At 39.7% G+C, this 19,954-nt stretch overlaps 1 protein-coding gene across 1 annotated transcript in view; it reads left to right on the top strand.

Annotated features, from left to right (window-relative positions):
* The window catches only part of svep1 (sushi, von Willebrand factor type A, EGF and pentraxin domain containing 1), a 103,264-nt gene that overhangs the window by 59,329 nt on the left and 23,981 nt on the right, over positions 1–19,954 (top strand). The window contains exons 6-19 of the mRNA XM_079257337.1: positions 2,186–2,365; positions 5,560–5,754; positions 8,228–8,346; positions 8,463–8,592; positions 9,401–9,514; positions 13,936–14,067; positions 15,309–15,500; positions 15,626–15,747; positions 15,834–15,939; positions 16,043–16,246; positions 16,441–16,674; positions 16,777–16,938; positions 17,108–17,269; positions 17,660–17,821. Of these exons, the coding sequence (XP_079113463.1) occupies positions 2,186–2,365; positions 5,560–5,754; positions 8,228–8,346; positions 8,463–8,592; positions 9,401–9,514; positions 13,936–14,067; positions 15,309–15,500; positions 15,626–15,747; positions 15,834–15,939; positions 16,043–16,246; positions 16,441–16,674; positions 16,777–16,938; positions 17,108–17,269; positions 17,660–17,821 (2,214 nt within the window). The remainder of the gene's footprint in view (positions 1–2,185; positions 2,366–5,559; positions 5,755–8,227; positions 8,347–8,462; positions 8,593–9,400; positions 9,515–13,935; positions 14,068–15,308; positions 15,501–15,625; positions 15,748–15,833; positions 15,940–16,042; positions 16,247–16,440; positions 16,675–16,776; positions 16,939–17,107; positions 17,270–17,659; positions 17,822–19,954) is intronic.

Below are 19,954 nucleotides of genomic sequence, written 5' to 3'. Positions count from 1 at the left end.
GGTGGAATCAGTGAACAATAATGCAGAAGCATCCTGAAAGGACAGAACATATTGTAAACATGGTCGGTGATCATGCTACTTCATCCATTCTCAGCATGGAGGTGGATATGTCTGGTGTTTATATTTTCTACTGAAATGTTTATATATACATATATATATATATTCATTCATTCATTCATTTACAAGCCGCTTAGTCCAATTAAGGGTTGCAGGGAAGCTGGAGCCTATCCCAGCTTCAGACTGGGCGAGAGGCAGGGTACACCCTGGACAGGTCGCCAGTCCATGACAGGGCCAACATAGAGAGGCAAACAACCATTCATGCTCACACTCACTCCTAGGGACAATTTAAAGTAATCAATTAACCAACTAAAGATCAATAGAGACAGCTAGAGATCTGCTTTCACTCTGTGGCCTTTTACATACATTAGAGTAGCAGTTTGTTTTAAATGTTCATTTTTTTATTAAAGCTTGCAAATAAGTACGTTATCATCATCATCTTCATCTTTATTATCAGACTCAAATGTTCATGATCAAAGATGCAAAACATCAGACACATAGAATTATAAAAGACAGTGCTTCCAGTGCTTCCAGTTGCAGTCACATTTATGTTTTCTTTGAATTCATGTTACAATTGTTGACTTTGAGAAAGACACTTAAGAAAATCAGATGAACACAGGAGCAAAGCTGCAACAGTTGAGAAAGTAAAGAAGATAAGATCTAACTGTATGTTATACTGGTTTCCAGATAAAGTGGATTCTCTGATCGGGAGTATGTTGCTCTTAACATGCATGAGATTTTCCACTCTATCTTTAATAAAGCCTGCAATCCCTTTCAGTGCAAAATGCTGTACTTTATGATCCAGCTGAGGTGTATTTCCTCTTAATAATAGCAGTCTCCTCCTCACTGTGTTCTGTATAAATCTGGATTAAGCTACCAGAGCTTTATCAGCACATTGCAAACCTCTTCTGTGATGTCTACAAACCACCATAAACATTTACACTGCGCTAAATCACAGTTGTCAAGCTGAAGAATATGAGCTGATCCCTTGTACTGATTTGCTGATTTTCCTACAAGTCAAAACATGCAGGAGTCGATTAAAATCTGCATGTAAAGATTTCGAGCATGGATTACGATCATATGTTCTTCAGACTCAACGAGAAGTCAATATTTACTGAGGGAAAATAACGCTGTTTGCCAGGCCAGATGTTTAGAGGAAAAAAGGTAGAGAAGACTGAGAGGAAGCATCGTAAAGGAAAAAAACTAAAGGATGGACAGTCGATGATGCAAGAGATTTCAAAAAGCCGAATGGAAAGAAAGAAGAGAAGAGGGAGCTCGAGAGGTCAAGAGATTAATGAGGAAACTGCTGGTTTTAGCAGAAAGGCTGCAGCGGAGTGACTCAGAAATACCAAGACGCTGAATATTTAAGGGTGTGTGTTGAAGATTTATATGTGGCTTTCAGTATATGTTTTCGAAGTGTGTGTGTGTGCATATGCCTGCTCCTGCGGGTTACTCTAAGTCTCGTCTTTGCCACATACTGTCGGACCTCCCAGCTAGTTAGGCCCTGAGGGAGGGGGTCTCCCCTGAAATGTCTGTCTGCCTATGGGTGGTGATGAGAAATAACACACCACACACCCTCTCCTAAACCCCAGCATAACTCAGAACAGACGCATGCACGGCAATATTTTTTTTTCTTTTATTTCATTGGGACTTTCACACTTTGAGTTAAATGATAGGACCCGAGTTATTGCTAAAGATGATTCATTCCTGCGTTCCTGCTGTTGATTGCTGCTTTCCCCCCATCTTATGATTTATACTTAGTACCTGAGTTTATCAGTTACATCTCGCTTTCAGCAGTTCCACACTATCGACTCTTTTAAGAGCAAAATTATTTGTTTGGTTACCTTGGAGAAGCTCACATAAGGGATTTATCATGCTATCTAAACCAAGACTGGTTTCTTATCAAGCAGGAAAAAAGCATATTGTCAGTGATGTAGTACTATAGATGATAAACCACAGGTTTTTCTGCCTCCAGGCTGCTTGTATGAAATGAACCATATTAAATAAATGAAGGTAGACAAATAAACCAATACATGGATCCAATTCAAAGTAACAATAAATATTACGGCTTTTGTTTTTCCATTTGCTAGTTTGGATCCTCATGTTTATTGTCTTCCGACTTTGTCAGTACGCTCCTGCCCACCCCTCTCTCAGCCCCAGCATGGCTTCCTGCGGTGCAGCAATGGCGGCGTGTCTTACAAGGCGGAGTGCCAGGTGGGCTGTGATCGAGGCTACAGGTTAGAAGGAGACTCCACACTCATTTGTCAGGACAACTCTCAGTGGAGTGGACCCAAACCTCGGTGTGTGGGTAAGCCCTCCCTTTACTTTAACTACCATCTCACGCTTTGTGTAATTATTATTATGATATTATCTATCAGAAAATATTTTAGACACCTTCATCGCATGAAACATAATAAAACATTTAAATTACATGGTACCCATTAAAAGTTGCCAGGTCATCATAATAAATGAGAAGTTGGTCTTAATTGATTTTACCTGATGAAATTAAGCTTAAAAATAAATAAATAAGAATTATCCAAATTAGTAATCTGAAAGAAAAAGATCTTTAAGCTTTGCTGAAGCAGGGCTGTTTCTACAGAGCAGGCAGAAGCTTTTCAGACCATTTTAAGTTCACATTCTGCATTGTTTCACAGTGCTTTGGGTTGATGGGAGAATCTGAGGGTGCACTCACACCAGTCCTTCTTAATCCAACCCTAGTTTGTTTGCTCGGAAAGTTTACTTTATTTAGGGAGGTGTGAACGTGCAGCTGAACTCTGGCCCACCTAAAGACAAATGTCCTGGTTCACTGTGGGTGAATCAAATGTGGGAGGAGGTGTAAAACAGAGGCCAGTGTGGGTATATAACGCAGGGTAATGTGTCTATATTACCCTCAGTTAATGGTGTTTAATATAGCCCCATTTACCGATATCTGAAATACCAACTGTCCAACTCTTAATTTTCTTACTGATATCAATCGATACTGATATTTTTTATGTGAGTTGTGCGAAACAAACAAAAATAGCTGGAAGACTATACATTTCATCTCTTATATTTTGTCATTTTGAGGTAGAGGAGACTTAGCTGAAGAGTTTGATATATAACGTGCATGTTGTGTAAAAGCTATGTTGTTAAAAAAGTAAAAACTGATACAACAAAAACCAATACCAGTGATTTCTCTATTACATTTAATGTCTATATTGGTCTATAATATCGGATATCTCTGCCCTCAATGGTCTGCTGTCTCTTCTGCTCTTCCTGCTGAGCCAATTGTTGCAGGGAACATCTGTAATATGTTTGAATTAGATCAAACAAAAAGCACGAAACCAATAGGATTAGGTGCAGCTCCATAGTTTGTGGTGGATGAGGAAATTTTCTTCATCATTGTTTGTCTGGTCCTCTCCTTCAGTAAGCATTGAAAGCGTCATCTCAGATGGAGGGGGTTATGTTGTTTAACAGGTTCAGTTGACTAAGTGGGGTGTGAAAGCAAACTGGCTGAATGTTGCAACCTCCAAATGAACCAAATCTCTAATTTTACAGTCTGGTGGAATATTTCTCTAAAAAATGACCTCAGACCTGTTAATGGTAGTGGTTAGAGCCAAGCAATTCCACTTAAAATGCATATTACACCCCACTGCCTGGTAAAATTCACCCAAAGGACTTTCACTCAATGATAAGCAAAGACATGGACCTTATTGGCATCAATGCGCAGTACCAAGTGTGGAGGAAAGCAGTAGCTAAGCATCACCTGGTTTCCCACCATCATACACAATGCAGCATTATGTGGCAAGTATCAATGTCAAGGAGATTAGTTATAATAGCAGAACACCTTTTCTAAGTTTCACATTTTGTCATGATTGAGCAAAAGTGGAATAGAAAACAACCTAAACATACAGCAAAGAAAACAAAACTGTTTTTATTTGTGATTAAAATGAATTGACATGAACCAAATACATCTCTGAAAACAGTATCAAATGTTAACTGTTTGCTTAGACAAAGTGTGGTATTGCTTTATCAATTATTTTTCAAATTGGTCTTATTATATTCACATAATTTGTCTTGATTTTGGCAGTAACTTTTTAAATGGGTTTTTCCTGGATGTTTAAAGAACTCCTATTTGTTTAGCATTTTTTTAATATGCTGATGAAAAATGAATCATCTCCAAGTTAATAACACTGTCATTTGCAAGGCAATCTATCTAGCTCGCCTTTTCTCCCAAATCTCCGCTCTTTACTCCAGGTTTCATAGTTTCGCCATCTGCAGAGTTAAATTAAATTTCTTTTCTGTCTTTGTCTGTTATCGAATATGCATTATTTCCACAATAAATCTATGCAGCCCTGAGTTTACTCAGATGCCAAACAGATACTGCACATCCTTTTTGTTTTCACTAAAATACACGTGTCTGTAAGTTCATGTTTGTTATTTTGTCTGCCTGACAACACAGAAAGATCATTTGTCTGTTAAATGGAAAAAAAACTTAAAAATGACTTTTTGCACTCTTTGTACCATATTAATGTGGTTTAGCATATGGTTTAGCATATGGTATTTATTTGCACCCATTTTCATTGAAAGAGGCATCTGCTTTCACAAAGCAGCAAAGTGAAAGCCAAGAGTAATATGCAACACTTGCAATCAAAAGTACTCGCATACTTCGAAACCGATCGTTAAGTTAAAATAGTTGGACCCATTCGCACCCACCACAAAGAGCACTCAGGTCAGACACACAAACACACAAAAAAAGGAGCAGTGTGAGAGTGTTTAGCCACAAGCCTCCGGCCTCATGGCGCAGGCCTGTACTCACTGCCAACCAACCAGCTCGTTGTGCTATTTAAGAAGCCTGAGTCGACTGATTCCGGAAAACGCTCTCCGCTTATCAATATACGCCATCTCTGCTGCTCCGTACCAGATGGGTTGAAGCTTGTGTTATTTGACCATCTGAGGGTTTCTCCACACTGTCATTACTTCTCTGTGGGCTGCCGTTGCAGCTGAGTGGTTTTGTTTCAGGGTTTGTTTGCACTGTGGTGGGAGAGAAACTCGTCATTTGCCCTCAGAGGATGCTGAAATATTTTAATCTAGCTGAAATCTCTCATTCTGATTGTCCCTCTAAGTGAGTATTCCCTATATATCCTCCAGCTAGAGCCCACAAACTCAACTTCAGCGGGAAAGGGGATAAAAATCGGGATAATGTAGCCATTAAGATGTACAAGCTGTCAGCCCTAAACATTTTCTAAAACTCTTCCAGTATAGAAAAGGTCTGAAAGTCTTTAAAAAGTTTGATTTCTGAACTATTTTTTTTGTGTTTCAGTGACAGGTGTTTATACACACTGACTAAAATTACTTAATGACTTGCCTACCTCATCTTCTAAATGGAAAAACAACCTTTTAGCTTCTAGGAACCAACCACACTCAAATGGAAAGCCTGTGAAATAATGTTTGATCTGCAAAAGTTTTTAATACAACTTGGCTCCATCAGATTAATCTCTATATCCCCGTTTGTCTCCCCAGAGGTCCGTTGTCCCCCGATCGGGAACCTAAAGAACATCATGCTGTCGCCCCCTGTCTGTGGGAAAAGGGCTGTTTCACCCAGCTTCATTTGCCTGCTCACTTGTCGCCAAGGCTACAGCCTCCAGGGAAACAGGAAGGCAGTGTGCCTAAACTCTGGAAACTGGACCGCTAATGTCCATAAAGCTGTCTGTGCAGGTAACGCATTGTGCTTTCCCCTAAGGTGGAATATGACTTCTTCTCTAAAGCTGCACAGAGGTCAGAGGTCGTGGCTGTCTGGGCTGTAAACTAGCTGTGGGCTTGTAATGTGGATGTGAAATACACTGAGGTCAAGTCACTCCTCTTTGGTAGACTGAAGTTGGATGATGTTGTTTAGGTCATGGTTTCATATTCTTTGTTTCTTCAACTAATATCGTGGTGATATAGTGATGTATTTTGGGAAATCTTCCTGTTTTCTTTCTCTCCAAGAGTTCAGCCAATCTTGCATCATCTCTCAAAATATGAGAGTGGAACAGTAAAAAGCGCTTTTTCCTATTGCCATCCAAACATTTATAAAATACACTTAAAAATTGGATTTTAAGCCCAGTAATTGATGTCACATGTTTTTAGCTCATTCCCACATCGCAGAATTGAACTTGGAGGGAGATTTTTTTCTTCCCAATTCCTTTCTCTGCCACCTTCTCTGCTTTTTAAATGGCGGAAACCTCGTTTTGAAACAGACTTTGGGTCCACTAACTCAAACCATACTATGTCCAAGCCCTGGCGTCTCCCACACAACTCGGAAAGGACTCTGGAGATCATTATGATGGACTGCAGCACTCCAGATGCCTTGCAGGTGAAACAGGTGGTGCAGAGTAGTTCTGCTTGCTTCCCCCCCCTCAAATGTCCTCATTCCCCTCAATTCCTCATGGAGAGAGTTGGCTAATGAAGGTACTGCTGTCGTTAGGGAGAGGAAGAGGTGCCATAAACATGAAAACGAATGCAGAGGTAAGGCTGGATGAGTCATCTATGGGTGTTTTGTAATGGTTTGGCAGAAAGGGAATGAGTTTTTTTCTGATTCTGTCAGTAATAAACAGGCTGAGAAGAGGAGAATTAAAAAAAGTTTTGCAGATTAAGTAAAGAATAGTCACCGCTGCAATATGTGCACCACATTAAGAAGGAAGCAAGGGAACAAAAGTTGTGAGAAAGCTGTGTGTGCTCTCATTATCGTTATGATGACACCCGAAGTGAAATATGCTTCCTTTGTTGTAAAGATGGATGATCCTGATCAGATCTAAGAGACTTAGAGTTGAACAGAGATGGATGCCAAAGTGAATGGGTCATCAGGTCCAGATGAGAGGCTGTCTTACACAACTCAATAAGCATGAACGCTCTCGATGGGAGATTCTGCTCTTTGAAACAGACTTGAAATGAATTAAACTTCTGTGGTCTTATAGAGAATGAAAGGAAGCGACATGTTACATCAAAGGGTTATGTTGGCTGTAAATAATAACACAAAAGTTATGATATGACCTTCTGGATTGAAGTTTGCATTGTTCTTTTTATATTAAAACATGTTAGTATTAAACCTCAGCAAACAAAGCCCAGCAGCACTTGTCTGATGTCAGTGATCTCTACTAACTAACCATGCAGAGGGGATCTGAGTTGGCTCAAAGGGAACTATTTAGGTTGTTGAAACTGCTATTTGTGTGGGTACTTGTGAACCCAACACAACTCTCAACTTGTTCAGAGAGATCTGAAGTTTCTCTGGAATTGTTTTTCCCACTAATAAAAAAAACCCACAAATTGGTTGAGCGGTCTAAACAACTCAAAAGCTGACGAAAAAGGCAAAGCAGTGTCAAATTACTTTCATAGAGCAAGTATGTTACTGTAGCTTTTCTAACCAGAGAAAAGCTGCTTATGTTTTAAAGCCTCTAAGTCATCTAACCACCTCTTAGTGGGTTGAATCCTCACTGCATTGTTGCACATTTTAGTGAACTGCAAAGCAACAGTTGCCACTGCTGTATAATGACTGAGAGAAGGTCAGTCAGCAAACATATAATTCATTTCTCATCTTCTATCTTATCAACGTAAATTTGATTTACTGAAAGTATCATAGTAAACCCATTATAACCAGTAATAAGACCCCTAACTAATTAAGATTATATATATATTTACATATATATGTATAATATTTCTCATACTCATGCATAGTAGATCATTTCTCTCACTTCTAACACCTAAAAAAGTCATTCATGCAATTAAGATTAAACTCGCCTGTTTGGCAGCTAGTCATTGTATGTTCTCACACATTTCCACATTTATTCTATTAAACTTTGTCATGCACTACATTGCACTAATGAACTATTAAAAAAAAAACACACACACAATTTGTGGGGTCTCTTCTTGCTGGAACTATGAGGTTTTTTGTCTTTGAAGGAATCATTGTCAATAATGAGTAAGTGTGATGTCATGATTGAAGAGATTAGAGGTCAGATGACATCACACTGCTGCTCCATCACTGATAACAAGAAGCAGATTGAGGTCAGTGTGTTTTCAGGATGTGTTGGGCTGAACATCTGCAACATTTGGACCTGATGTGAATTCTAGTTTAAATTGCTTGCTTGTGATTAATTGTTTGAGTCTCACATATTACTCTATTCTGTCATTTTCTTTCTGTTGGTTCGTTTAGATACTGAGCCACCGTGGCTCCAGTGCCCGAAAGACATCGTTGCAGAGACAGACGAGCGACGTGGCACTGCTAACGTCAGCTGGAACATCCCTGTTCCCACCGACAACTCTAAAGAAGAGGTGGGAAATGTGAGAAAATGGGCAAATTTTAAACTGTTTTTTTTTTTTTTTTTTTTTTTTTTTTTGAAGCTGGAAGAAATTAACGTGTGAAAATTTTGCATGACTCGTGTCTACAGGTAGCTGTGCAGGTGAAGCCCATCTACAGTCCACCTCAGCTGTTCCCCATCGGAAAGGAAACCATCACCTACATCGCAACTGACCGCTCCGGGAACCAGGCCAACTGCTCCTTTACAGTCACTGTCATCGGTGAGCTCATGCTTCTGGAGACTGCATCAAAGCTCGCAATGGATAGTGTCTGTGGCCTGTGGCATGTCTCCAACGGCACATTTTTGTGTGAAATGCTGGGAAGGTTTTGGTCTCACTATGTATGCAAGGTTCCACAGATTTCACTTCACTTTTGTGTTTGGAGAAGTGTTTATGTCTCTTCTGGAATAAAGAAAGTCAAAGTGTTATGTTGAGGTAAAAAATAAAATAAAAGAAGCAAAAAGAATATCTGTGCAAAAAACAAGCTAGTTACCATTTGCTTTTTGGCTGCATCTATCATTACACACCATCTGTTTGTCGTCCCTACCTCCCTTCTCTCTGCATTTGCAAGAGTAAATTGTGATTTCATCACCATAGTCACCAGTAAGGAAGTATGTCTGCCCCAGCAGGTGCCAAAATAGTGTTGCTGTAGATAGTGAAAAACGAGGGTGTCTTGTGTCAGCCGCCCAGTAACCACTGCAGTCAGGGGGAAAAACCTCAAGCATGGTAGCCGTGAACATTTCCATGTGTTATTATGGCGGTGGAACGTTGTGGTTTTTTATTAGAGACATGTGTTTAACTTGTGCCCTCTGACTTAAAGAATCAGATCATTGCCTTGCATGCTGCTACCAACTGTGCTTTTTTTTTTATTATTTTGTCAGAGTCTGCATCAGTTTTTGTTCAGTAGCAGTTGTGCTTTTAATAATTAAGTTTAATAACACAATGTCCTGAATTGATTGGTGTTTTTTTCAGTCTGATCATCAAGCTACACACCTAACCATTAAAGAAAAACCCTTTTCTCTGTTTCCAGATACGGAGCCACCAGTGATTGACAGGTGCAGGTCGCCGCCAACAGTCCAGGCCACAAAAACAAACACAGAGACAGCAGTTGTTTGGGACGTGCCGCAGTTTTCCGACAATTCAGGTATTTCTGGTAGCCGTCTCTGCAGATGCTTTATTCTTTGTCTCTCTTCCACTCTGCTCCACCCTCAGTCTCTACTGATGACGGTAAAACAGGATCCCATCCAAGGAATGATTGGAAAAATGGGATCAGTAGGGAGGTGTGTGTGTCTGTGTGAATAAAAGAGAAAGACAGGGAGATGCTGGATATTAGTGCATCTGTAAAGAGAGAGAGAGAACTAGGCTAGCAGACCAAAGAAGCAGTTACAGTATCTGCCAATGCCATCAATGTTAAAACAGATGCAGGCGGTAGAAGCCACAGGTGTTATTGCTATGAGAACTATTCTTTTGTGGGAAAGTACACTCATTCCATCCATATTTCACACAGTCATTTATAAAATCATGTGAATACATACAGTGCTTGAACACACTGTATGTATTCACTTATTACTTATTTTCTTTTCAAGTCATATTGATTGTATTGCACAAGACTGGAGTGTTAATCATTTTCCTAGAGGAGATGGCAACGTTTTATTTTAATTTAGAGGTTTAAAACAAAAGTCTTTTTCCTTTATTTTTAATTTTAAAAATAAAATCTGGGCTGAATATTTTAGTTTTAAGTTAACATTATATATTGTATTTAGGTGCTCCATAGAAAACCAGATCTATTACAGACACCCAGCAACCAAACTAAAGACTTTACAGTTACTTTGGAGCAGATGAGTAAAAGATGTATGCTGCATGTGCAAAACCATGGTTGGTACGTTTTGGAAGATAGTCGATATAAAAGACTGCAATGAGATTTCACATACCTGAACACATACAAACCATGCATTCACGCGTATTGTTTGACAAAGCCAGACGTCCATTTTTGACGTGGAAATACAGAATATGGCAACGCAGAATTTACCATTAAATAAACCAGACAGCTTTACTGAGCTTGTGCATCTTTTAACATTAAAATTTGGCACATGAATATAGCAAATGACGGCTCTTCTTGAATTTTTATTGATTAGTTGGTTCCTGCCTTGAAATCTCTGTTGGCCGACACACTGCAGTTCTGTCAGTCCATCTGTCTACAGCATCCTGCTGGCGTTGGAAAACTATTTTTCAATGTAATGTCTGGACACAGTGGAAGCGGTACAAAACGCTGTGACTTTCCTTTCTTTGCAATAATCTATGCAAATGCTTTGTATCAGGAGAACTTTTTTCTCTTTTTTTCCAGTGTCACCTGCTATTTCCACATCCTATTGTTCTAATAAATGTAGGAAAGGTCAGCCAAGAGTTTACTTTTACAAGACCCATTCATGCATATGTGTGTACAACACTTCTTATTTCCTTGTTTTTTTATAAGATGATAACAAATGGAGGATATGTTTTTAAGTCACACAGATGCACATAATTGTAAAATTTAGTCATATAACATACATAAGCAAAACAAAATAGTTGCGTTTTGAAGCCCTGTTGCCTTATCTACTGTTACTACTGTTTTTTGTTGTGTGAGTCCAGAACTGATGACTTTGAACTGGTTTCCATTGTCTTATTCTCATCAAAACTGCATTTTGTTCTTTGCTGTTCTTTTTATTTTCATCTTTAACAAATTGGGAAGTATGCAGGGTCTTTATATGGAAATTATCATCCACAAACTGACCATGCACATGCTTAGTAATGCATACAGTATCTAGTTAAGAAATGCATAGTTCTGCCTTTGTCCATGCAAAGCTTTAGTCATAGATCTACACAAATGCTTTTGCATCTGGTCCCTGGGGGCCAAAAATATTTTATGGACTTCCATGTGTGTAGGAAATACAGAGCTATTAAAAAAAATACCTGGAAAAGAATGCTTATAGCCAGCTACGTGCACTCGCAGTAAAATGGTGTAAAGCTGACCCTCTAAGAAGACTTAAAGTTTGGAAACATTAACCCATGCTGTGGGAGTTAAAAGATGTATTTTTGTCAGGTTTTTGGAAACATGGATGGTTTACATGAAATATAATTTGGTAACTTAAATGTTTAGACTGACGGGAAGGTGAATCTAAAGCAGGAGTGTCCAAAGTCGGTCCTTAAGGGGCGCTTTCCTGCAGGTTTTCAATGCATTCCTCCTTCCACACAACAGACTGAAATTAAATTGATCCAACAACCTATGTAGTTCTGCATGATGACTCATTCATTTGAACCAGGTGTGTTTGAGCAGGCATGCATGAAAAACCTGCAGAATGGTGACTCTTCAGGTCTGGAGCTGGACATCCCTGATCTAAAGCACAGCTGACTTGTCACTGTTTGTTTGCTCTGTTTTTGGTTAAACATGTAGGTTATTTATAAATTAATGTTTAGGGGACAACTTTTTACAGTTATGTAAGTTAATAGTGATTTGTATGTACTCGTTTCACATCATAAATGCACACTTGCAGGTATATAGGATAGAGTTATTGTTCAGGTTTTCCAACAACCAGCCTTCTGCAATATATAGTTTAACCATTACAATGAGCTGCATGATCGTTATAATCATGCTTTATGTCCCAGCTGTATTTAGAAACTAGAATCGAAACACAAAGTCAGCATGACGCAAAGCACCTTGACCTGGATGAGGCAGATGTCTTATGTCATACGGCTGTGTTGTGCACCTGCTGTTATTAGGATTTTATTGACGACCAGTTAAGACCAATCTTCCTTTTACATGAAGGCCAGTCCACCAAACAGACAAAATATTATTGATTTAGACTGATTTCTCTTTGGGATCTGGTTGTACCAAAACAGTCAGAGGGTGACAGACAACACACCAGATTTATTCAGGCTTCCAGTCCACAGCCAGGCGAATGCAACTCACTCACTCTGACTCCATGTTCATACACAAATATTGTGTCGGTTCACTAACTCAGGCAGGCACGAACCTCAATTTTAACTTCTCACTCACTAAAAAGTCTAAGCAACCATTCCCACCTGAAGTGCACAGAGGTGCACCCCCATCAAACACACTCACAAGCACGCACACTCCCACACATGCGCTGTAATAACAGGCTGCTGCGGCTGCTTCAGGTCCACACGACGTCAGTCCAGGGCTGTTTCGACGTCAGTGTTTTGTTTTTCCAGGCCCACACCCTGATGCCAACTCTATATATAGTCATGACTCGTTAGGCACACACACACAAACACACACTGAGGCTAAATATAAAGGGAGACTCCAGCAGGCCAGACATGTGTCAGCCGTCTTGGAACGACTTTGCTACTGTTAATGGAGGAATTGGACTAGCGTTAAGCCAAAGGCCAATCTCTCCTCATAATCTCCTTAAAATTCCACCCTTGTGTAGAAATTGCCATTTTTCTCAGTTTAAAACCCACAGCAACACACTCCTCTCATCACAGCTGCCCGTTCCATCTCATTTTCCTTCACTTTCTTATGATTAACTTTCTTGAAGACATTCAGATGATTTTTAACTGTCTTTGCTTGATATAAATGCTGTTGTTTACTATTCTATTCTTCTATTCTGCAGTCATTTAGGAGACGCTTTAATCCAAAGGAACTTACATACACACTCATAGCCCGATAGGCCAGTGTTTTTCAACCTTTTTTGAGCCAGGGCACACTTTTTTTCCACTGAAAACTCACAGGACACACCACAAACCAAAATGGTTTGTTTGTTTTTTGTTAAAAAAGAAAAAAAAGAAAGAAAAAAAACCCATATTATAAATATAAAGTCCATCTTGTCAAAGTGGCCTTCAAAAGAAATAGACACAAGAAAAAGGAATTTTCTTATCTTTCACCTGGGCCCTGGATGAACACAAAGCTGCTTTTTAGACCAGTCGGGTGAAATTGGATAATTTCTCAGGACACACCTCATGATCTCTCATGGCACACTAGTGTGACACGGCACAGTGGTTGAAAAACCCTGCGATAGGCGCACATCGGGGGGCAACTCAGGGTTCAGCGTCTTGCCCAAGGACACTTCGGCACATAGTCAGGGGAAGCCTGGAATGGAACTCCCAACTTTTTCCGACTGCTCTTCCTCCTGAGCTACAGCTGCCCTAAAGAGCAACTCATTGGTCCTAAAAGCAAAGTGAGGCCAAAGACTGCCCTCTACAGGATTTTTAGACAACACTTTTTACTCAAGGTGATCAAAAACCTTTGGGAAATCCAGAAAGAGTCCAGACTATTATACGCACACCCTAGTGATAAAGTCTTGAAATCATCTATTTATCTTAACTTCTGATTTTGGCTTTGTGAAATGTTACACTTCATGCACTCCAAAAATGTTTTCTATGGTTTAGTTTTGCATAATTTGAAGAAAATAACTTTACATAAGCAGCAACCTGTTATACAGTTATTAGAATGAAGCTATTTCACAATAAGAACACCGGTAAGTGATTTGTTTTTATGTGATTGGCTTTGTTACTGTGGTCAAAACTGATTGATTTTTCTCTCTCTTTCTCTCCCTCCGCCACTCTCAGGTGGTCGTCTCACAGTAACCAGTACTCATACTCCAGGCTCTCTGTTCCCAGTAGGAGAGACAGTGGTTCAGTACACTGCAAATGATGCAGCAGGAAACAGCCGCATCTGCAACCTTACCATAACTGTGCAAGGTATTGTAGTGACACATCATGACTGTGTCTGAAATTACTCGGCTCAACTCATGGTGGAATATAAGTATCTAGAAAGTGAGGTCTAGAAATGAGGCTTCGCTGGCCTGAGAAAATATACATAAAAATGAGTCAAGAGAAAAATCACTTGCAATCAAATAAACCTGAAGCTGTCATACAGATAGAAAATAATATCCCAGGATATTTTTCTAGTCCATCTTATAATTTCTTGGCTGTTTGCAAGTTTATTATGGCATTATATATTAAATGTTGTGAAAATTCGTATTAAGTATTTACATACATACACTCTTTTTTTTGTCATGTTTTTTTTCTGATTGTTTTAGTCAATTTAATTTAGCTTTATTTGTATGGCAGCACTTTGCAACAATGTTGTCTTGGGGCACTTTACAGACAAATCCTTTCAGGCCAATGCATAATAAAAGGCCTAGCTAAGAGAAACCAACAGATTGCATCAAATCTTGACTTCAATCCAATCCCCCATCCTGAACATGCATGGGGCGACAGTGGGAAGGAAAACTCTCTTTTAACAGGAAGTCAAAACTCCAGCAGAACCCGGCTCAGGGAGGGTAGCCATCTGCCTCGACTGATTGGGATAGAAAATACTGGAAAGAGCTCTAAATGCATCACAGTCTTCATAACAAAAAAAAAAAAAAAAAAAAAAACATAACATAAAAAATAAATAGATAAAATTTTCATAACGTTGAAAAAAAAATGTTTAAGGGGAGTTTTTTTCCTTCCCACTGTCGCCTCGTGCATGCTCAGGATGGAGGATTGGATCGAAGTCATGACTCAATGCAATCAGTTGGTTTCTATTATAGGATATGTATGAATTGGCCTGAAATGATGTGTATGTTGTTTTGTGTATGTAAAGTCCCCTGTGACAATATTGTTGTGAAGTGGTGCTATACAAATAAAGTTGAGTTGAATTGAAAATAACGCAATAAAAAAAAAAAGGGAAAAAATATGTTAATATTTTTTTATCAGCATTAAAGATTAATAAGTAAACAGGATTTGCTATGGTACAACCATGAGATTAAACAGCAGTAAATCAAAATGCATAAAATAATCAGATGCACAACTTTACATTTACAGTAGTGATACTTAAAGGTTTCGTTTGTAAATATGTGTATTTGCTCTACATGTGTATTACTGTATGTTTCTTGGTGTGTATTTATTCTATTTACAAAAATAATAATGTCAACATTGTGCTCTGTCTTGTCCAGGGACAACTTGTGACCAACCATATCTCCCGGTGAATGGAGAGTTCATCTGCTCTGAAGAAGAGGAGGGCGTTAATTGTACTCTTCACTGTAAAGAAGGCTACAGTTTCACTCAGGATACAGTGCACAGCTACTTCTGCGCCTACAATGGTGTGTGGGAGCCGCCCTACTCGCCAGAAAGACCTGACTGCTCAGGTGAGTGCAGCTCTTGTTAATCTGATGCCACATGCTTAGCATATGCACCTTATTTTGTTCATTAAGACGTGTGTGGGATCTGTGTAATACTATAATACTATCACACATTCTTATTTCTCTTTCAGTGAACCGTGTAGCAAACAACGGGTTTAAGCCCTTTGAGATGCTGTTTAAAGCATCTCGATGCGACGATGAAGATCTGGTCAAGTCGTTCTCAGGAAACTTCAGCGCCAAACTTGGAGGCATGGTGAGGACTGCTATAAACACACACACACATTCTGCTGAGCTGTAAATCAGCCCTAATATGTGTTATTTTCTCTCTCCTGTCCCTAGCTTCCCAACATTTGTGGCAGTGATGACGTTACCTGTAAACTGGAAGTGATGTCACAGAGTCACTGTCTGGAGTACAATTACGACTACGACAATGGATTTTCTATTGGTTAGATTTCATTGCTCTAAGAACCAAACATGCCACTCATTTTTAAAATAAATCATCTTTATCAGATTATTTTTCTGTCTTTTTGTCTCTTAAAACTCATCAGCACCAGGGGGTTGGAGTAACAGCTGGGGTCCTCAGGGCAGCCAGGACTATGCCTACTTTGAGTCAGGCTTCGCCACAGGCACACGCCAGCTTCCCAGCCGACAGCGAGACGGCACCATGCAACTTCACCACCGCACCAAGAGGCACAAAAAGATAACTGGCCCCACCAGAGACCAGAAGATCCAGATCTATTTTAACATCACAGGTAGAACAGCTGTGATTTCACTGAGAGTTGTTACCATTATACTTGACAGAAGAGTGTCAACACTGCATGCTGATGATGACGTAAGCTAAGACTTAAATAACAAAATTAAACCATGAGCGTAGTCGTAAAACATATTGTTTCTGCTGTTGGATGTCACTCTGGTTCAGTCCTTTAAACTGTGACCATTCTCCCAGCAAGCATCCCCCTCCCCCTGTCGAGGAATGACTCAGTGGAAGTGGCGAATCAGAAAAGACTCCTGCGGACCCTCGAGCTGCTTACAAATCGCCTGAAACGAACGCTGGCCAAACAGCCGCTGTCCAGTTTCCACGTGTCCTCGGAGATGATCGTAGCTGATCCCAAATCGCTGGAGAGCAGGAAGGCCTCTCTCTTCTGCAGGCCAGGCTCTGTGCTCAAAGGCAGAATGTGTGGTGAGTGGGAGGAAATGAAACAAAATACACCCACCGAGATTCCACAAACTAATGATACTCTATAAGATTTATGGAAATGACTAAATCTAAGTGCTCTTGCAGTCCAGTGTCCAGTGGGGACGTACTTTTCTCTGGAATATAATGAGTGTGAGAGCTGCTGGTTGGGGTCCTACCAAGACCAGGAGGGTCAGCTGGAGTGCAAGTCCTGCCCTGAGGGAACTTCCACAGCCTACCTGCACTCCCGCAGCCTCACTGAGTGCAAAGGTGTGTGTCTTTGTACTTTTTAAATGATGAATAGCCATTTGGTTTATTCATGTGTTCAGATATAAATGCATACATAAAGTGCTGTTTGTTGAAACTTGCACTAATGTTAAATATGTATTTCTTGTGTTTGTTTTCCATTCATGTGATCGGTGTGTGTGTGTGGATGCAGGACAGTGTAAACCCGGCAGTCACTCTCTGAACGGCTTGGAGATCTGTGAGTCATGCCCACTGGGTCACTTCCAGCCTGCTTTTGGCGCTAGAGAGTGTTTGGTCTGTCCTGATGAGACGTCTACAGTCACCAGAGGAGCCGTGGATGAGACAGAGTGTGGAGGTGATCCAGTTTAACAGTTCACACTTCACAACCTTGATGTCTCACCAACTTCAATTATGTAAACTTTGGCAAACCTTAATTATACTTGAGTGATTCAGAGTGCAAGTGGGGAAGAAAACCAACATTTTACTGACTTCTAAGAAAAGCACTTCTACTATTATTTGGCAGTGAGGCTCAAATACAACACATTTCTATCTGGAAGTATTTCTTTACCTTTGAATTTTTTTTTATATAGATCTGGAAACATACATTTAAGATAAAAGTAATATATTTAGAATACACGAATTGACTGTTTCAACATTTTTTCCACACACTAGATGCATAACTTTTATGATATTTTGGATTCATCTTGGCACTTTATTTTCTTTCATTTCTTTTTGTCTCCCACAGTACCCTGCACAGCAGGTCACTTCTCCCGCACCGGTCTGGTTCCATGTTATCCCTGTCCTAGAGATTACTACCAACCTGAACACGGCCGCTCTTACTGCCTCTCGTGTCCTTTTTATGGAACCACAACAGTCATCGGTGCGACTACCATTCAGCACTGCTCCAGTAAGTTTACCTGACTAGCAAAATTTATTTACTTTTAATCTAACCCACTAAAAAAGATACAATACATCATAATAAACCTTTATTTGATTATGTTTTATTTTCTTTTACTTTTCCTGGAAATAAAACTTTTCCTGTCATGCTGAGGCATTTATACTTTCTTTGGCACCTCTTTAGACCAATGTTGCTGTCCCCACTTAAAGGGGTGCTATTATGGTATTTCGGGTTTTCTGAGCTTTCTACAGTGTTGAATCCTCATCAGACATGTGAACGGCACCATTTTTTATCACCTAAACGAATGTTTGAGATTGAGTTCCAGCACTTTCTCCGTTCGGTTTCCATGGCGACGAAAAATGCGTAGTTTTAGAGAGTTTTTTCTACTTGGAAATCCTTGTGACGTCCCGGGGGATAAGGTTCGGTGATTGGTTACCTTCTACTGGTTAACAAGGGCATGTACAAATACATCAGGCGGGTGGAAAATGTGGGATAAAGTTATTTCCAACGATGGCTGGTGAGTTTACCAAAGAGAGACATCCTGCTGCATTCGTTGCTGTGGGTTGCTGTTTTCCACTTTGTTTTCAGGGTCTGATTCAGGTTCCAACATGTAGGGCTGTATGCTATGTGTTGACATTGTATTTTGGTTTTTTTTATTGAGTTCATATTAGCCTAATCCTTGGGTTTATGAGATGTTACAATGACGGCGAAAGCAGTTGCGGTGCGCGCTCCCGATGTAGTGCAGTGGCAGCTGACCAATCAGTGGCAACTTATATCTGGCGGGAGGCGGGGCTTAATGCGGAAGAGTCTCAATCCACTCATTTTGCCCACAGGCTGATCTGACAGCCTACGGAGAGAGTCGGTCTGAAGTAAATAAAACATTTTGTGGCAATAACTCGATCAATCCCAGCCCTTCTGGGCTCAGATTTTAAAAATAAATTAGCCTGAAATGCTCATAATAGTTCCACTTTAAACTCTGACACTGCCGCTTCATTTAAATGTGTTTTTAAAGACAATGTTTGAGATTTAAATTTAATCTTTTACATAAAAGTTGATGGAAAGAGAAAAGTGGGAATTATAAACGTTTGGATGCACAAATTAGCTTAAGGAATTCCCATGCGTCTGAATATGTCTATACTGATGGAAAGAGCTACATCAACAGATTTTTGTTTGCCAAGTAACTTCTGACTTATTTACATTTGAGCAAAAACATTCAGATACTTCTCAGGCGACCAACTTCACCATCTGGTACCATGGCTTGTGTTGGTCGTACTTGTCCTGCAGTCTTAGTGGGCTTTATGTGAAAACACAAAAGACAGTTTTCCACTGTGGACTGTTGCTGTGAGCCTTGGTTCAGGACTGTATAGTTATATACCATGTGTTGGATGAGAGACTGCAGAGAGAGCTGAACGACTCTGAGAACTTCTACAACCACAGCAGGTAGGAAAACCTTAGACAGATCAAGGCTGCATAATTAGACATGACTGACTTTCCTAAATAAAAAGCGGTAGACGGCCACCACAATTACATAAATGTATGGCTTGCTGTAAATATAGCTGGGTGGTCTGCCGTGGCAATTCAGAACAGCAGAGGGATGTTGGAGAATAAAGATGAGGTTCAACAGTTTTCTGACTTTCTTCTCCTTTTGATGTTTTGCAACATGTAAACAAAGTGGATTCAATGTGACGAAGCGATCAGGGCTCAAGTCTCAAATGTCAGATTTGTTCAGTGAAACCTAAAGTTCACGGCTAATTTATAAAAAGGACCATTTCTTATGTATATAGCAAGTTTATCAGTGATATAAATAAAACTGCTACCTTAAATGTCTGTTTTTACTCATTAAGCCATAAGGTATTGTATAAAGAGAACATTCATGAGTCTAACGACCTCAAGGGTTTTCTAAAAAAAAGGAAAAAAGTTGTCACTGTTTGCTCAAACCTGCGTTTCTCCACATCACACAGATAAAACAAGTAAAGTAAAAACCTTTGGAAGATTAAACATTGATCTTAAGTTGTCCATTTTTATTTCATTGTAGATTATTAACATTTCCTTAATGGGGTGTGTGTGTGTCATAAAACTGATAAGCTGTTTTTTTCGTGCCTGCTGGAGTGTTTTATTGGCTCTTTTATTTAACCAGGATCT

This window comes from Telmatherina bonti (assembly GCF_933228915.1).
Source record: "Telmatherina bonti genome assembly, chromosome: 18".
Classification (NCBI taxonomy): Eukaryota; Metazoa; Chordata; class Actinopteri; order Atheriniformes; family Telmatherinidae; genus Telmatherina; species Telmatherina bonti.
The sequence above is the reverse complement of the archived record's forward strand: the minus strand, read 5'-3'. Positions and strand labels throughout refer to the sequence as shown.